General features: G+C 39.3%; 2 protein-coding genes across 3 annotated transcripts in view; one reads left to right on the top strand and one right to left on the bottom strand.

Annotated features, from left to right (window-relative positions):
- The window catches only part of jakmip2 (janus kinase and microtubule interacting protein 2), a 209,527-nt gene that overhangs the window by 156,429 nt on the left and 39,391 nt on the right, over positions 1–13,707 (top strand). The gene's annotated exons all lie outside the window — the stretch shown is intronic.
- Positions 1–13,707, bottom strand: part of stk32a (serine/threonine kinase 32A) — a 75,426-nt gene that overhangs the window by 40,994 nt on the left and 20,725 nt on the right. Inside the window, exon 5 of the mRNA XM_002666081.7 lies at positions 5,659–5,832. Coding sequence (XP_002666127.2) covers positions 5,659–5,832 — 174 coding nt within the window. The remainder of the gene's footprint in view (positions 1–5,658; positions 5,833–13,707) is intronic.

Genomic DNA, 13,707 nt, shown 5'->3' with positions numbered 1-13,707 from the left:
AACATCGGTTTAGAAAAATAATCACGTCTAAATGGAACAAACCTTTGTGTTTTAGTGTATATTTTCTATTTCCACCCTTCACATCCTGTTTTGAAGAGCCTCGTCTCTTCAGATGTTGTTAATTGAGCATCACTCTAGTGTTAATAATTCAAGTCGCCGTGAGCGTAAAACAGGGTGTATTGTTTTCGTCTCAGAGGCCCAGTAGGAACTCCGTCTCAGGGGAGAGATCTTACATTAGCTGGAGGCTCATAAACATGAAGGGCTTTTATTCATGTACAATATCAGAAAAAGATGGGACGGTGTGAAAAACGTGAACAAAAAAATGACTTTGACTTGTATTTCATGCAGACAATACAACAGCACATTATTTAATGTGTTTCTTTTTTTCTTTGTTTTTTTTTTAATAAACACGTATTCCAACTTTAGTTATTGCAACACATTTCAAAAAAAGTTGGACCAGTAAGGCATTTACCACTTTGTAGTGTTGCCGTTCCATTTCACAACACTTAAAAGACGTTTAGGGACTGAAGACACCAAGTGATGAAGTGTTTCTGATGGAATTTTGTCCCATTCTTCCTGCAAACAAATCTAAGGGGTGCAACAGTACGGGGTCTTCGTTGTCACATTTTGCACTTCAAAATGCACTACACATTGTCTATTAGAGATGGGTCGGGACTGCAGGCAGGCCAGTTAAGTACCTGTATCCTCTTCGTCCGCTCCCAGGACTTTGTAAAGTGTGCAGAATGTGGTTTTATGCTGGAAAATAAGGCAACATATTGTGGTCCAAAATCTCTATGTACTTTTCAGCATTAATGGAGCATCACGGAAGTGCAAGTTACCTTTGCTAAGGGCACTGACACAGCCTCATACCATGACACATCCTGGCTTTTGGACTTGTTGCTGGATGATCCTTTTCTTCTTTGTACCAGAGCACACGGCATCCAATTCTCCCAAATAACACCTGAAATACTGATTCGTCTGACCACTGTACATGTTTCCTCTGTGATGGTCCCTCCCAGATGCCTCAGAGAAGCCAACGGCGCTTCTGGACACTGTTAACATAGGGCTTTCTTTTGGCACAGTACACTTTTCACTGGCATTTGTGGATGTAACTAAGCATTGTGGTACTTGACAAAGGTTTGCCAAAGTAGTCCTGAGCCCATGTGGTAATCTGGCTTATAGATGCATGAGGATTTTTGATGTAGTGCCCCCTAAGGGATCGGAGATCACGATTGTACAGCTTAGGTTTGCACCTTTGTCCTTTACACACTGAAATTCCTCAAGACTCCTCAAATCTTTTAATGATGTTCTGCACTGTTGAAGGTGAAATATCCAGATGTCTTCCTCTCTTTCTTTGAGGAACATTGTTTTTATACATTTTAATAATTATGTCATATATTTGTTGGCAAACTGCAGATCCTCTGCCCATCTTTGCTCCTAAAGGACTAGATCAGGGGTGGCCAACCCTGTTCCTGGAGAGCCACCTTTCTGCAGATTTTAGTTGCAATATCAAACACACCTGCCTGTAATTATCACATGTTCAGGTCCTAATTATTTGGTTCAGGTGTGTTTGATATGGGTAGCAACTAGGGGTGTCACGATTTCGATTTTTAATCGAAATTGATCGAAATTTATGCTCAATTTCGATTATCGAATCAAAAAATAGAATTGTCGATGCTGCCACGCCCCCATGTCATATCAGCTTGGCTTGCCAAGCGGGAAAAAAACAGGCTTGTTGAAGTGCTTGTTAAACTGCAGAAGCAGGAGACCCGTCGACAGAGCTTAAATCCTCTCCTCTTTCAATGAAGTCGCCGGTGTGGAAGCATTTTGGATTTCCAGGGAGTTATGTTGACAACGTTCGTGCTGTCGACAAAAAAAAACACAGTTTTGCAAGCTCTGCTATGTACGTATTACGTACGGTTCGTTCGATAGACAACACCGGCATCGCGATCCTCCGCTCGCCCCCGTTGCAAATCCGCTGGCGAACAGTACACACTCAGGCCCTGTTTACACTGTCTTTGTATTTAAATGGCATTTTAGAACGACAACGATTTGACATCCACAGTGGCGTGTAGCATTTCTGAGCAGCCCTCCTTCCTCTCTACCTCTGAAAATGCACATCACGTGACCACACAGACACAGCCATGCGCTCGAGACAGCAGGTCCAGGCAGTCAGAGGACTGCTTCAATCTTTCACTCACTTGTACTTAGTCATTTTAGTGAACACCTCAGATACTGTTGGCTGGTTCCTGTTGGTTGTGCGTCTTTTTTACCGACGCCATTATAACGACACAGATCACTGCGTATTCACGAGTCTCGCAGAAAAAGTGATTGACAGGTGGTAATTATGTGTGTATCTTGCCTTTATTCATTTACTGTATGATTTGTTTATGGGTAAAACAAAGACCATCCAGGTCAGGTAGTTTAAACGGTAGGCTACAAATAATTAATTGGTCATTAATTATTTATTCATAATGGAAAATCGAATCGAATCGTGCCTTTAGAATCGAAAATGTAATCAAATCGAGGATTTGGAGGATCGTGACACCCTTAGTAGCAACTGAAATCTGCAGGAAGGTGGCTCTCCAGGAACAAGGTTGGCCACCCCTGCACTAGATCTTTCTTGGAATCTGCTTTTGTACCAAATCATAATTACAATCACCTGTTGACATCACCTGTTTCACACCACATCAATATTTAACCAGTTTACCTGATTACAAGCCCTAAATTGCTCCCGTCCCAACTTTTTTTTGGAGTGTGTTGCATGTCTTCAGGTCAGGTAAGGATGTATATTTACAAATGAAATGAAGTTGACCGGACAGAACATGAAACATTTTGTGTTCGTATTGTCTGCAATAAAATACAAGACTGGCATTTCTATACTTGTGGGGGTGTGTGGTCCTCACATTGGGGTTTACAGGGACACTTCATAGGCGTAATGTGTTTTTTACAGAAAAAACTGCTTATTATATGGCCCTACACCACCCCTATCCTAAAACCACCATAATAGAGTACAATTCCCTGCTGAAAAATCCAGCTTAAACTAGCCTAGGCTGGCTGGCTGGTTTTAGCTGGTTGACCAGCCTGGTTTTAGAGGGGTTTTGGCCATTTCCAGGCTGATTTCCAGCCATTTCCAGCCTGGTCTTAGCAGGTCAGGCTGGAAAATGACCAGCTAAATCCAGCTAAAACCAGCTTGACCAGCCTGGTTTAAGCTGGACATAGCTGGTTTTGGCTGGGCTCCCAGGCTGGCTAGGCTGGTCAAGCTATTGTTAGCTGGTCATCTCCCAGCCTGACCAGCTAAGACCTGGCTGGAAATGGCTGGAAACGGCCAAAACCCCTCTAAAACCAGCCTGGTCGACCAGCTTAGACCAGCCAACCAGCCAAGGCAGGTTTAAGCTGTTTTTTTAGTAGGGATAGGTCAGGCCCATGTCATTACACACACAAAAAAAAGAAACGTCCTTGTAAACCACCAAAGCCAGTACACACACACACACACACACACACACAAATATATACAGAGAATAGTCTGAACAAGGTCCACCAAGGTCCATCTGCTTATCACTAGAACATCGACTGCATGCATACAAAGCGCAGTCCTCAGGCTAAAACTGTCAGAGAAATAAATCCTGCGTCCAGAACTGTGTAGAACAGAGATGAAGTAATCTCCTGTAGTCCTCTAAAGCGTTTTATAGCTGTTGACGAATTCCTACTCTCTGCGTCAATGAAGTCTTTCATTTGTCCTGATTATCTTTCCACTCGTGCTTCTGTCTGGGATGGTACAACAGCTCATTTGTACACAGCTCTATGTTTATTTGTTTCCGGTTTTAAAAAGCTGGGTTCTGAATATTCTGTTCATGTTGTAATATGCAATTATTGCACAAAAAAAAAAAAAATTAAATAAATATATATATATATATATATATATATATATATATATATATATATATATATATATATATATATATATATATATATATATATATATATATGTATATATATATATACATACAAATTTTGGGTTCAACTGTATATTAAACATTTCTATTAATATATATATATATATATATATATATATATATATATATATATATATATATATATATATATATATATATATATATATATATATATATATATATTAATAGAAATGTTTAATATACAGTTGAACGCAAAATTTGTACACTATAGTAAATATTTCTCAGGTGGTGTTTAATGGAAGGTGGCACGATGGATAGAAGGTCACTGATTCGAGTCCCAGCTGGGTCATTTGTCATTTCTGTGTGTTGGCGTGGGTTTCCTCCGAGTGCTCTGGTTTCCCCCAGTCCAAACAAATATAGGTAAATTGAATAAGCTAAATTGGCAGTAGTGTATGAGTGTGTATGAATGAGTGTGTATGGGTGTTTCCCAGTACTGGGTTGTGGCTGGAATGGCATCGTCTCTGTGTAAAACATATGCTGGAATAGTTGTCGGTTCTTTCCACTGTGATGACCTCTGATAAATAAGGGACTAAGCCGAAGGAAAATTAATAAATGAATGTTTAATGGAGCAAGGGTATTTTAACAGTATTCTCCCTCTATATCTTTTATTTTGGATAAAAGTCTTATTTTTTTAGAGAAAATCAGTTTTTAAAAATTCTAAAACAATGTTTTAAGGATTATATTATTATCACCTTTAAGAAATTGTATTCAGTCAACTTTCTAATGTATGTAATGGCATGTTTTGACCATACAAGCCTTACTTCTTAAATTTGATACCTCAACAAAAAAGGAATATGCACATTTTTGGCGGTAAACTAGTAAACTAATAAATAATGATTGTGATTGTTATGTATAACTAATGAAAAAACCTCATGTAAAATATAAAAATAATAATATTTAATAATTTTACACACCCTGAAGACTTAAAGAACCACACAAACTCTTCTACAACAAAGTTATTTAGCAACTTATTGGCAATTTATATATAAAGACATGATGTCATCTGACAAACAAATTGTTAATTGACTTGAGCAAACCAGGAAACATAACGAACAGTATATTCCTACTTACTATAGTAATTTATAGTGTTTTTTCAACCCAGGCTCATTCTGAAAACGTACCACTATTTGCATTTCTGGAGAGCGCCAAATACATACAAGGTGCTACTTTTTTTGCATTTTCAGTTTTCGCGAATCTGCCAGAGGCCGCTGTTTACGCTTTTTGAGATCTCAAACTTCTCTCGTGAGTGCCATTCGTGCCTGCTTTTCTGGAGTAAATCCACCAGAGGCCGCTGTCGACTGATTCACTGACTGACTGACCAACGCAATCTCAAGGCAATTCGTAATATTTTGATTTAGTGGCTAATTTGTATGAATTCGTACGATCTAATTCGTACAATTTAGTACGATTTTCTCATCAACCAATGACGGTTGGGTTTAGGGGTGTGGTTAGTTGCCACGCCTCCTTTTTAAAATCCTACATTTTCGTACGAATGAACTTAAATTTGTACGAATTATCCACTAAACTGACAAAACGTAAAATACTTACCTGTCCTCGTGAGATCAAGCTGCACATACACACTCTAATGATTTATCTTACATCTTGTATAAATGTATAACAGCTGCTCATTAATGTGCTTGCGTGACCGTTCATGCGTATTGCGTCTTCCTGCAGTCATTACCTGTGGATGATGCGTTTGTTGCGCAGATAGTGCAAAGCCAGAGCGATTTCACACACGTAGTGTTTGACGGTGCTCTCCGTAAAGTGAACGTTCTGCTGTAGATGATAGCGCAGATCTCCTCCCAGCAGCAGGTCTACAACCATGAACATGTCCTCCTCATCTTGAAACGAGTACCTGCAATAGACAGATATTTTTCAAATTCAGCACTCCTTTCGTATATTTTTAAATAATCATGTATGGGTTGTTGATGTGACGTGGTAATTTTCACTGTCACATGACAAAAATGAATAAAAGGAGTATCGCCATCATTTAAGATGCAGTAAATCTTTGTCTTCAATGAAACTCTTGTTCTAATAACTTGTTTTGTTTTTAAATGTTTTAAAGATGCCGTATGTAAGTTTGACACCCAGTGGATGAACTAGTTATTGCACACTCCTGATTCAAAACACATGCAAGCGCAGGTTGCCAGATTGACGCATCAACAGAAGTGTGCCTGACTATCGAGCCTAAAGGCTGATTAAAAGCCGATTTAGGTCGTGTTCTATGTAAAAGCAACAGCACACAACAGAAGGAATATTTTCCATATTAAAAGGAGTTTTTGTCAAAACACCTGAAATTTATATTTTAGAAACGGCTTCTGTTTCTAATAGGTAAACAACAGAAAACTGACAATGATCACCTCTGGTACAAATGCTGATAATGTGAGTTTGAATGCCATTTTACATGACATTTATAGCCATACAACTGAAAGCAGCAGCAGAAAGTTCACCTCAGATCTTGAACATAAAATAAACCATTTGATATTTAACTTTGGAGTTGAGACTCTAGTGCAAACCAACACAAATCAGTGATTCAGCATCTATATTTAATAATGTTAAAGAGGTTTAATATCTATTAATTAGAGTTTAAACCTTACCATTTCGTTGGAGTGCAGTGAGTGCACTATTCCGTGCTTCTGAATGGCTTTATTTACATTTCTGTCATGTTTCGTCTGGTGCAAACAGCCCAATTGCTTATAACTGCGTATCTCCTTACGTAGCGTGTTGTTAGGACATGCGGTTATAATGTAACCTGCTTACCTAATGTTTACGTTTGTTATATTTATATTAATTGCTAATTAATAACCACCTTATGTGGAACTCTGAATCTGCATCTCATCTGCTACTGTCCACCAGAGGTCGCTTTTTAGTCACGGACGCATTAGGAATCGTCCTGACTGAATGAAAGAAGTATGCTGTTTTCCAACAAGGCAACCTGGGTTGCAGTAATATAATTGGCTAAACTGGCACTGGTTAAAGCGACCAAAACAAAGACAGACAACTTAACCTGTTCTCATGACAATATGTATCAAAGTACATTCAAAATAAAGTAAAAATTGCACTTCGATTATCTTCAATGCATGCAAATACTGTAAAGGGAAGTGCACCTGTACAGCTGCTCATTAATGTAAATATCTACTGAGCCAATCACGTGGCAGTAACTCGATTCTTATTGGGGCGAAATGTGATCTAAGTGACTTTGACGGTGGAATGATTGTTGGTGGCAGACGAGGTGGTTTGAGTATCTCGCAAACAGCTGATCTGGGATTTTCATAAACTGTAAACAGTCTCGAGTTTACAGCGAATGCAGAAACACACACACACACACACACACACACACACACACACACACACACACACACACACACACATCATGATTGACAGTTTTGTTGCTGAAAATGACTTGATAATAAGGCTGAATATGTTTAACCCGACTGTTGAAGGATAACAGAAATCAGCAGGTTACAATAATCCTATTATGAGGAGCCAAGGAACACATAGATCAGGGGTGTCCAATCTCGGTCCTGGAGGGCCATTGTCCTGCAGCTTTAGCTCCAACTTGCTTTAACACACCTGCAGGGATGTTTCTAGACTGCCTAGAACAGGGGTGTCCAAACTCGGTCCTGGAGGGCCGGTGTCCTGCAGATTTTAGCTCCAACTTGCCTCAATACACCTGCAAGGATGTTTCTAGAAAACCTAGTAAAAGCTTGATTAGCTAGCCGAGGTGTGTCTGATTGGGGTTGGAAGTAAACTTTGCAGGACACTGGCTCTCCAGGAGCGAGATTGGACATGCCTGGCCTAGCAAGAGCTTGATTAGCTAACCCAGCTGTGTCTGATTTGGGTTGGAACTAAACTTTGCAGGACACCAGCCCTCCAGGACCGAGTCTGGACATCCCTGACATGGATAGTAGACTTTCATTACGTTGCTTGTTGGTTGTCTCAGCAAGAAGGTCGCTGGTTCGAATTTGTTGGCGTTTCTGTGTGGAGTTTGCATGTTCTTCCCATGTTGGTGTGGGTTTCCTTTGAGTGCTACGTTTTTCCCCACAGTCCAAACACATGCGCTACAGCGGAATTAGGTAAACTACATTGGTTGTAGTGGGAATGCGAGAGTGTATGGGTGTTTCCCAGAACTGGGATGCGATTGGTAGGGCGACCACTGAAAACATATGCCAAAATAGTTGGTGGTTCAATCCGCTGTAGCAAACCCTAATAAATAAGGGACTTAGCAAAAGGAAAATGAATGAATGAATGAACGAATGTGTGATTGTTTTGGATGACAAAAACAGGAGTTCACAGATCCATCCTTGTCTTTGTAGTTTAGATTGGCGGTGGTGAAATGATTGGTGTATACTTTCTTCCAAGTGTATATTATTATACTATATACTAGTGTATATTTTACTTATTTTGGTTTATTATTTATTAAGTCTGCTAGTTAGCTAGGAAAGTAATATCCCACAGGCGGGTCTGCGCTTGTGCCCTCAGTATACCATCCATCAGTCAATGACTGACACACTCAGGTCTACATCAGCAAGCACTCATCTTATTCCCATTTGCAAAGCCATTCAGCAAACCAGCATTGATTTTACATACTTGCTGCCTGTTGATGTGCCCTGCCCTTTATATCTGACCAATTACTGGCTGACAGAGCTCTCTCAGCATTGCTACATAAACTAAAGACAGATTTGTGTCATGTCATGTGATGAAACCTAAGGAAAATATGCGCATGCATTAACAATCTCAAACAAGCAGCTGTTCGGTAAAAAATGAAATCAGCTTTTGCCATCAAAGAGACATTTCCGGTGACCTCAAGTGATGAAAAATGTGTTAAAGTGTATTAGATTCAGTGGTTGTTCTCTGGAAATAACATACTTTGAAATGTCATGATTGACCAATCAGAATCAAGTATTCCAGAGAGCCGTGAACTAATTCTAATTATTCAACAGTTCTGTGAGGATCTTGAATTTGATTGGCTGATAGCCATGATATGTTTAGGTAATATCAGCATCCATACAGCCTCTTTGTGCATTACTCTGCCCAAATACAGCCAGCAACAAGCAGACACTACAGTTTGACAAATATTACTGCTGTTAGACAACCAAATGTACTTTTGAGGCTTTTTTTAGTGGATAATGTAGTTGTTTAGATTGCAACTATGCAGTTTGTTTGTAAGGATAGTGCCTATTTTAAAATATTTACAATTTCCAAAAGCTCGTCGGCTGCAGTTGACGTTGTCTATCCACAAGATGGCGCCAGATGGCATAATAAGCCCTTGCTCTGTGTGTTCTCTTGAGCGTGAATTAAAAAGCTGAAAAACAGAAGCCTCTTGGTTTTTAAGGTGGACCGGATAGAGTCAATAAGAAGCTGCGAATAAGAAGCTGGATTCAGCCTCGTCCCTCCTTATCGCAAACACAACAGCAGTCTGGTGAGAAATCTCTGTAGACGGATGGCATTTCATGTCACGTTCAGCCTTATAGTCTTAAAATTCAAGCAAAATTTGCTGTCATAACCTTAAGGGGGTCACACACCAGAAGCGCCGCTTCACATTACGCTATAGAGAATCATTCAAACACTAGCTCTAAAGTGACGTTGGTGAATTAGTAACGGCTTCTGCTGTTCTGACGTCAGCTGCAGATGTGTATGAATGGCGGAAGAAAGTAGTTCCTAATGCAAAAGGGTTTTTAGACTCTCTGTGTTTGATTTTCTTTTTTATGTACAAGATTGTGCTGTTGAACTGTTGTATAAACGCAATATCACACTCGTAGCAGTGTGCTATGGCAGTATATCAGCACTGGTGGGGCGCTAAGGCACTCGGCCTGTGGCCTTGTGCCAACGCACACCTCCCACCAGTGCTGATATACAGCCATAGCACACTGCTACTCGTGTGATATTGCTCATATAACATGCAAGTGTCAGAAAATATTACATTCACTTAACCCACAACTCCATTATTTCTGTAGTAAGAACTCTTCTGATGCTAAAATGCACATCTTTTTTCGTTGGGATCTACTTAATATTCATGAAGGCCAGCAGACATCCGGGCCGCTGAAGTGAAAGTGCTCAATGCAGGAGACTGGTATCTCTTCATAAGCATCATGCTGTACTGTGATCTTAAAGCACAGTCTGAGAAATGGCCATCTGTCAGAGATGAGACTGAACGCATGTGGACACAAATAGAGCACAGCCCGGGGCTCTATAAGCAACACAACACGATGCAGATGTTCTCGTATCATTACTTAACGTTTCAGGAGACCTGCATGAGTCATCTGAACATGCTAAATCAAACGTCATACTGAAATACGCTGCATTTGGATGGGAACTATCTCAGAACAAGAGCATTTCTGATCCTTGAGGTACACCAACAGTACATATTTCAATTGGACTCATATCTGACCCATTAGTTTCAGGTTTTAGAGTCTCTTCTAATGTTTCGATGAGTTCATAGAGGTGTGTTTAATAACGAATCTCAGATGCAGAAAAGCTACTTCATGCTTTTATGACTTCTATGCTGGATTACTGTAATGATTTGTTCGCTGCTACCCAGCATCCTCTATTAACAAACTTCAGCTAGTACAAAATGCAGCTGCCAGAGTTCTTTCCAGGTCTAGAAAAAATCACTTCAATTTTATCTGGCTGCTATTTACGTTTCGTATAGATTTTAAAATATTGCTTCTTACCTATAAATCGTTTAATTAGAGGTGTGAACCTATACTGGTCTCACGGCTCGGTTATGATTATCATGCCATAGATTCAGTTCACTTTAATATCTCGGTGTATCACAGTGCATTGACGATGCTTTCCATACACAGTCAGTGTTATATTTTGGGTGGAGGCTATAACATGTTGTATAAACACACACACACACTCACGCACACACACACGCACACACACACACACACACGCACACACACACACACACACACACACACACACACACACACACACACACATCACCACACTGTCTTTCATTTACACACACACACACAAACATAGACAGCACCACACACACACACACACACACACACACGCATGCACATGCGCTTGCTTGCTTGCTCACTCGGGAGCAATATTGTGAGACCGCCCACTCCTGTTAAAATTGCACCTGAGTTACCGACCGCTCGCACGCTTTATTCAGAAATTTATTCACGCACCACATGAAATCTGATTGGGTCCCGCAACAATGCACAGTTACAGCCGCAGGAATGCAGACCTATATCCAGAAGTATCGTTGTAATAGTTACAATTACAAATGTTGTAAATACCCACGCTCGCCTCCCTCGCGACAGAGCGCATATGAGATAAATGATGTCAGTACATATTATTACTGAACCGATTCCGAATTTTCCATGTCTGCATCGCGGTGCACCGAAGAAACAATTAATTCTGACACCTCTACTTTAAATAATCAAGCCTCTTTTTGTCTAACCAACCTTCTGTCTCGCTACAATTCAACCCACTCTTTAAGATCTCAAAACTCATGTTAAACAGGTAGCTCGAACAAGCAGCAGTAATCTTTTTTATGAGTGCAGTGAAAGTCATTGAATTGAAGCACATCAAATGTGAAAAGGAGGCGGGGCATGTCAGATGCTAGAGAGCATTTGATTGATCAGAGGATTTGAGGAGAAACTGAAGTATGAGGTGATGTAAAAAAAACTTTTAGGCGAAAAAACCATTTAGGCGGAAGTGACAAAACTACAGGCTTTACATGTTTAAATCAGTTTACAATCTTTTAAATGCAAATTTTGACGTTGTTTTTGTGCGCACTAGCTTATAGATATCGTAAAAACTTACAATACTTATATTACGACATAAAAAAACTCATTTTAATTTCATGGCCTTTAAGTATCTTGCATAATCCCTTTCACATGAGCTCGAGTTTTTACCTTTGGCGCTGTCAGAGTTGTCTAATGAATGAGGTTTTGAGACTTGATTTGTATCTCACGGCTTCACAGGGATCCTGCACTAAAGAACACATCTGATAAATTACTAATGACACGGATGAAGGCACGGCATGAAAACGTGCTTTAGATGTCACCCGTGAGATGTGTCACATTGATTTTAAACAGCACTCTGACTGACAGGCTTTATTTGTCCGTACGCAGTGCCTTCTCAGCCCTCGTCAATGAGGGACCGAATTACAGCGTGGTGCTGAGAAAGCGTAAGGTGTGAGATCACTTCATCAGACTATACTTCCTGTTCCAGAAAGCACTGCTGGAAAAACACGGATTCACCTTCAGAGCAGTTAGGAGATTCATGAAAACATATCTAAATTATGTAGCTGTATGTTTTTTGTATTATCTTTGAATTGCATTATGAAATTTTGATCTTTCTTCTAACAACTTTTAACCTTGAAAAGTTAAAAAAAGTGACATTTATTAATGTTTTTAATAGTTTAAAGTGATATATTTTCTGGCTTGATGTTGTATATTACGCTACAAAAACCTTGTAATAAACTGCCGGTACATTTACTGTTATTTTACAGACTTATTTCTCTAGATATTATTTATTATACATTCTATTATATTCCAAATGACTAAAATAGCAATAAAAGTCACTTTGTTAAACTGTAGAGTTGAATTTTCAACATCAAAAGTCGACAGAGCAGAGATCAACATCCCATAATCCAATTCACACACGTAAATAAATGAAAAACGCTTAATTTTTTATAATAAATTAAATTTTAAATGTTATAATAAAAACATACGTCCAGTGCAAATGTACAATGTGCTACAGTTCATAAGTAAGGGATGAAGCACATACAGGCAGTTATGACAGATTATTACATGGCTGTCTGGAATACTGGATTCTGATTGGTGAGTTGTGACATTACAAGGTATGTTATTCCCATATAACAACTGCTAAATAATACAGGCTCATCCAGGAACATCGAAACATCTTGATCGTCAGTGAATACGATCAAAGTTGTAGTCTGTTTGGCACCATCTTGTGTCTTAATAATGCGCAGGTTAGTGTATACTCCATCAGCTGTTTTAGCTTCTGTCAGCTTTGTGTTTTTGACTGTTTGGTGCTATCTTGTGTCTGAATAATGTGCAGGTTAGTGTATACTCCATCAGCTGTTTAAGTTTCTGTCAGCTTTGTGTTTTTGTCTGTTTGTCTACATCTTGTGTCTGAATAATGCACAGGTTAGTGTATACTCCATCAGCTGTTTTAGCTTCTGTCAGCTTTGTGTTTTTGACTGTTTGGTGCTATCTTGTGTCTGAATAATGTGCAGGTTAGTGTATACTCCATCAGCTGTTTTAGTTTCTGTCAGCTTTGTGTTTTTGAGTGTTTGGCGCCATCTTGTGTCTGAATAATGCGCAGGTTAGTGAATACTCCATCAGCTGTTTTTGTTTCTGTCAGCTTTGTATTTTTGTCTGTTTTGCACCATCTTGTGTCTGAATGATATATAGTTATTTCATTTCAAATGATTTGATATATATAAAATTTTTGCTTTTTTGTTGTTGCAATGTTGGTTGTCAATTTTTCCTCTATAATAGTTAATTACAACTAATTTAATCTTTTTTGAACATTCTTAAATATTTAATAGATATAGGTACATTTATAGCCACAGTTGCTAGTGAATGAGATCTTAACGCTTGTTTTAGCAAGTGAGTCATCAGAAGAGGAGAACAGAACTTTTGCCTCAAAGTTTCAGCAGTTTGCGGGACACACTCGACACGGGACAGGAAGCAGAGTGAGTGCAGTCCTCTTGAAATATACAAAAGCCTGTGGT

Source organism: Danio rerio, chromosome 21, assembly GCF_049306965.1.
Source record: "Danio rerio strain Tuebingen ecotype United States chromosome 21, GRCz12tu, whole genome shotgun sequence".
NCBI lineage: Eukaryota > Metazoa > Chordata > Actinopteri > Cypriniformes > Danionidae > Danio > Danio rerio.
This window is presented reverse-complemented; position numbering and strand designations above follow the sequence as displayed.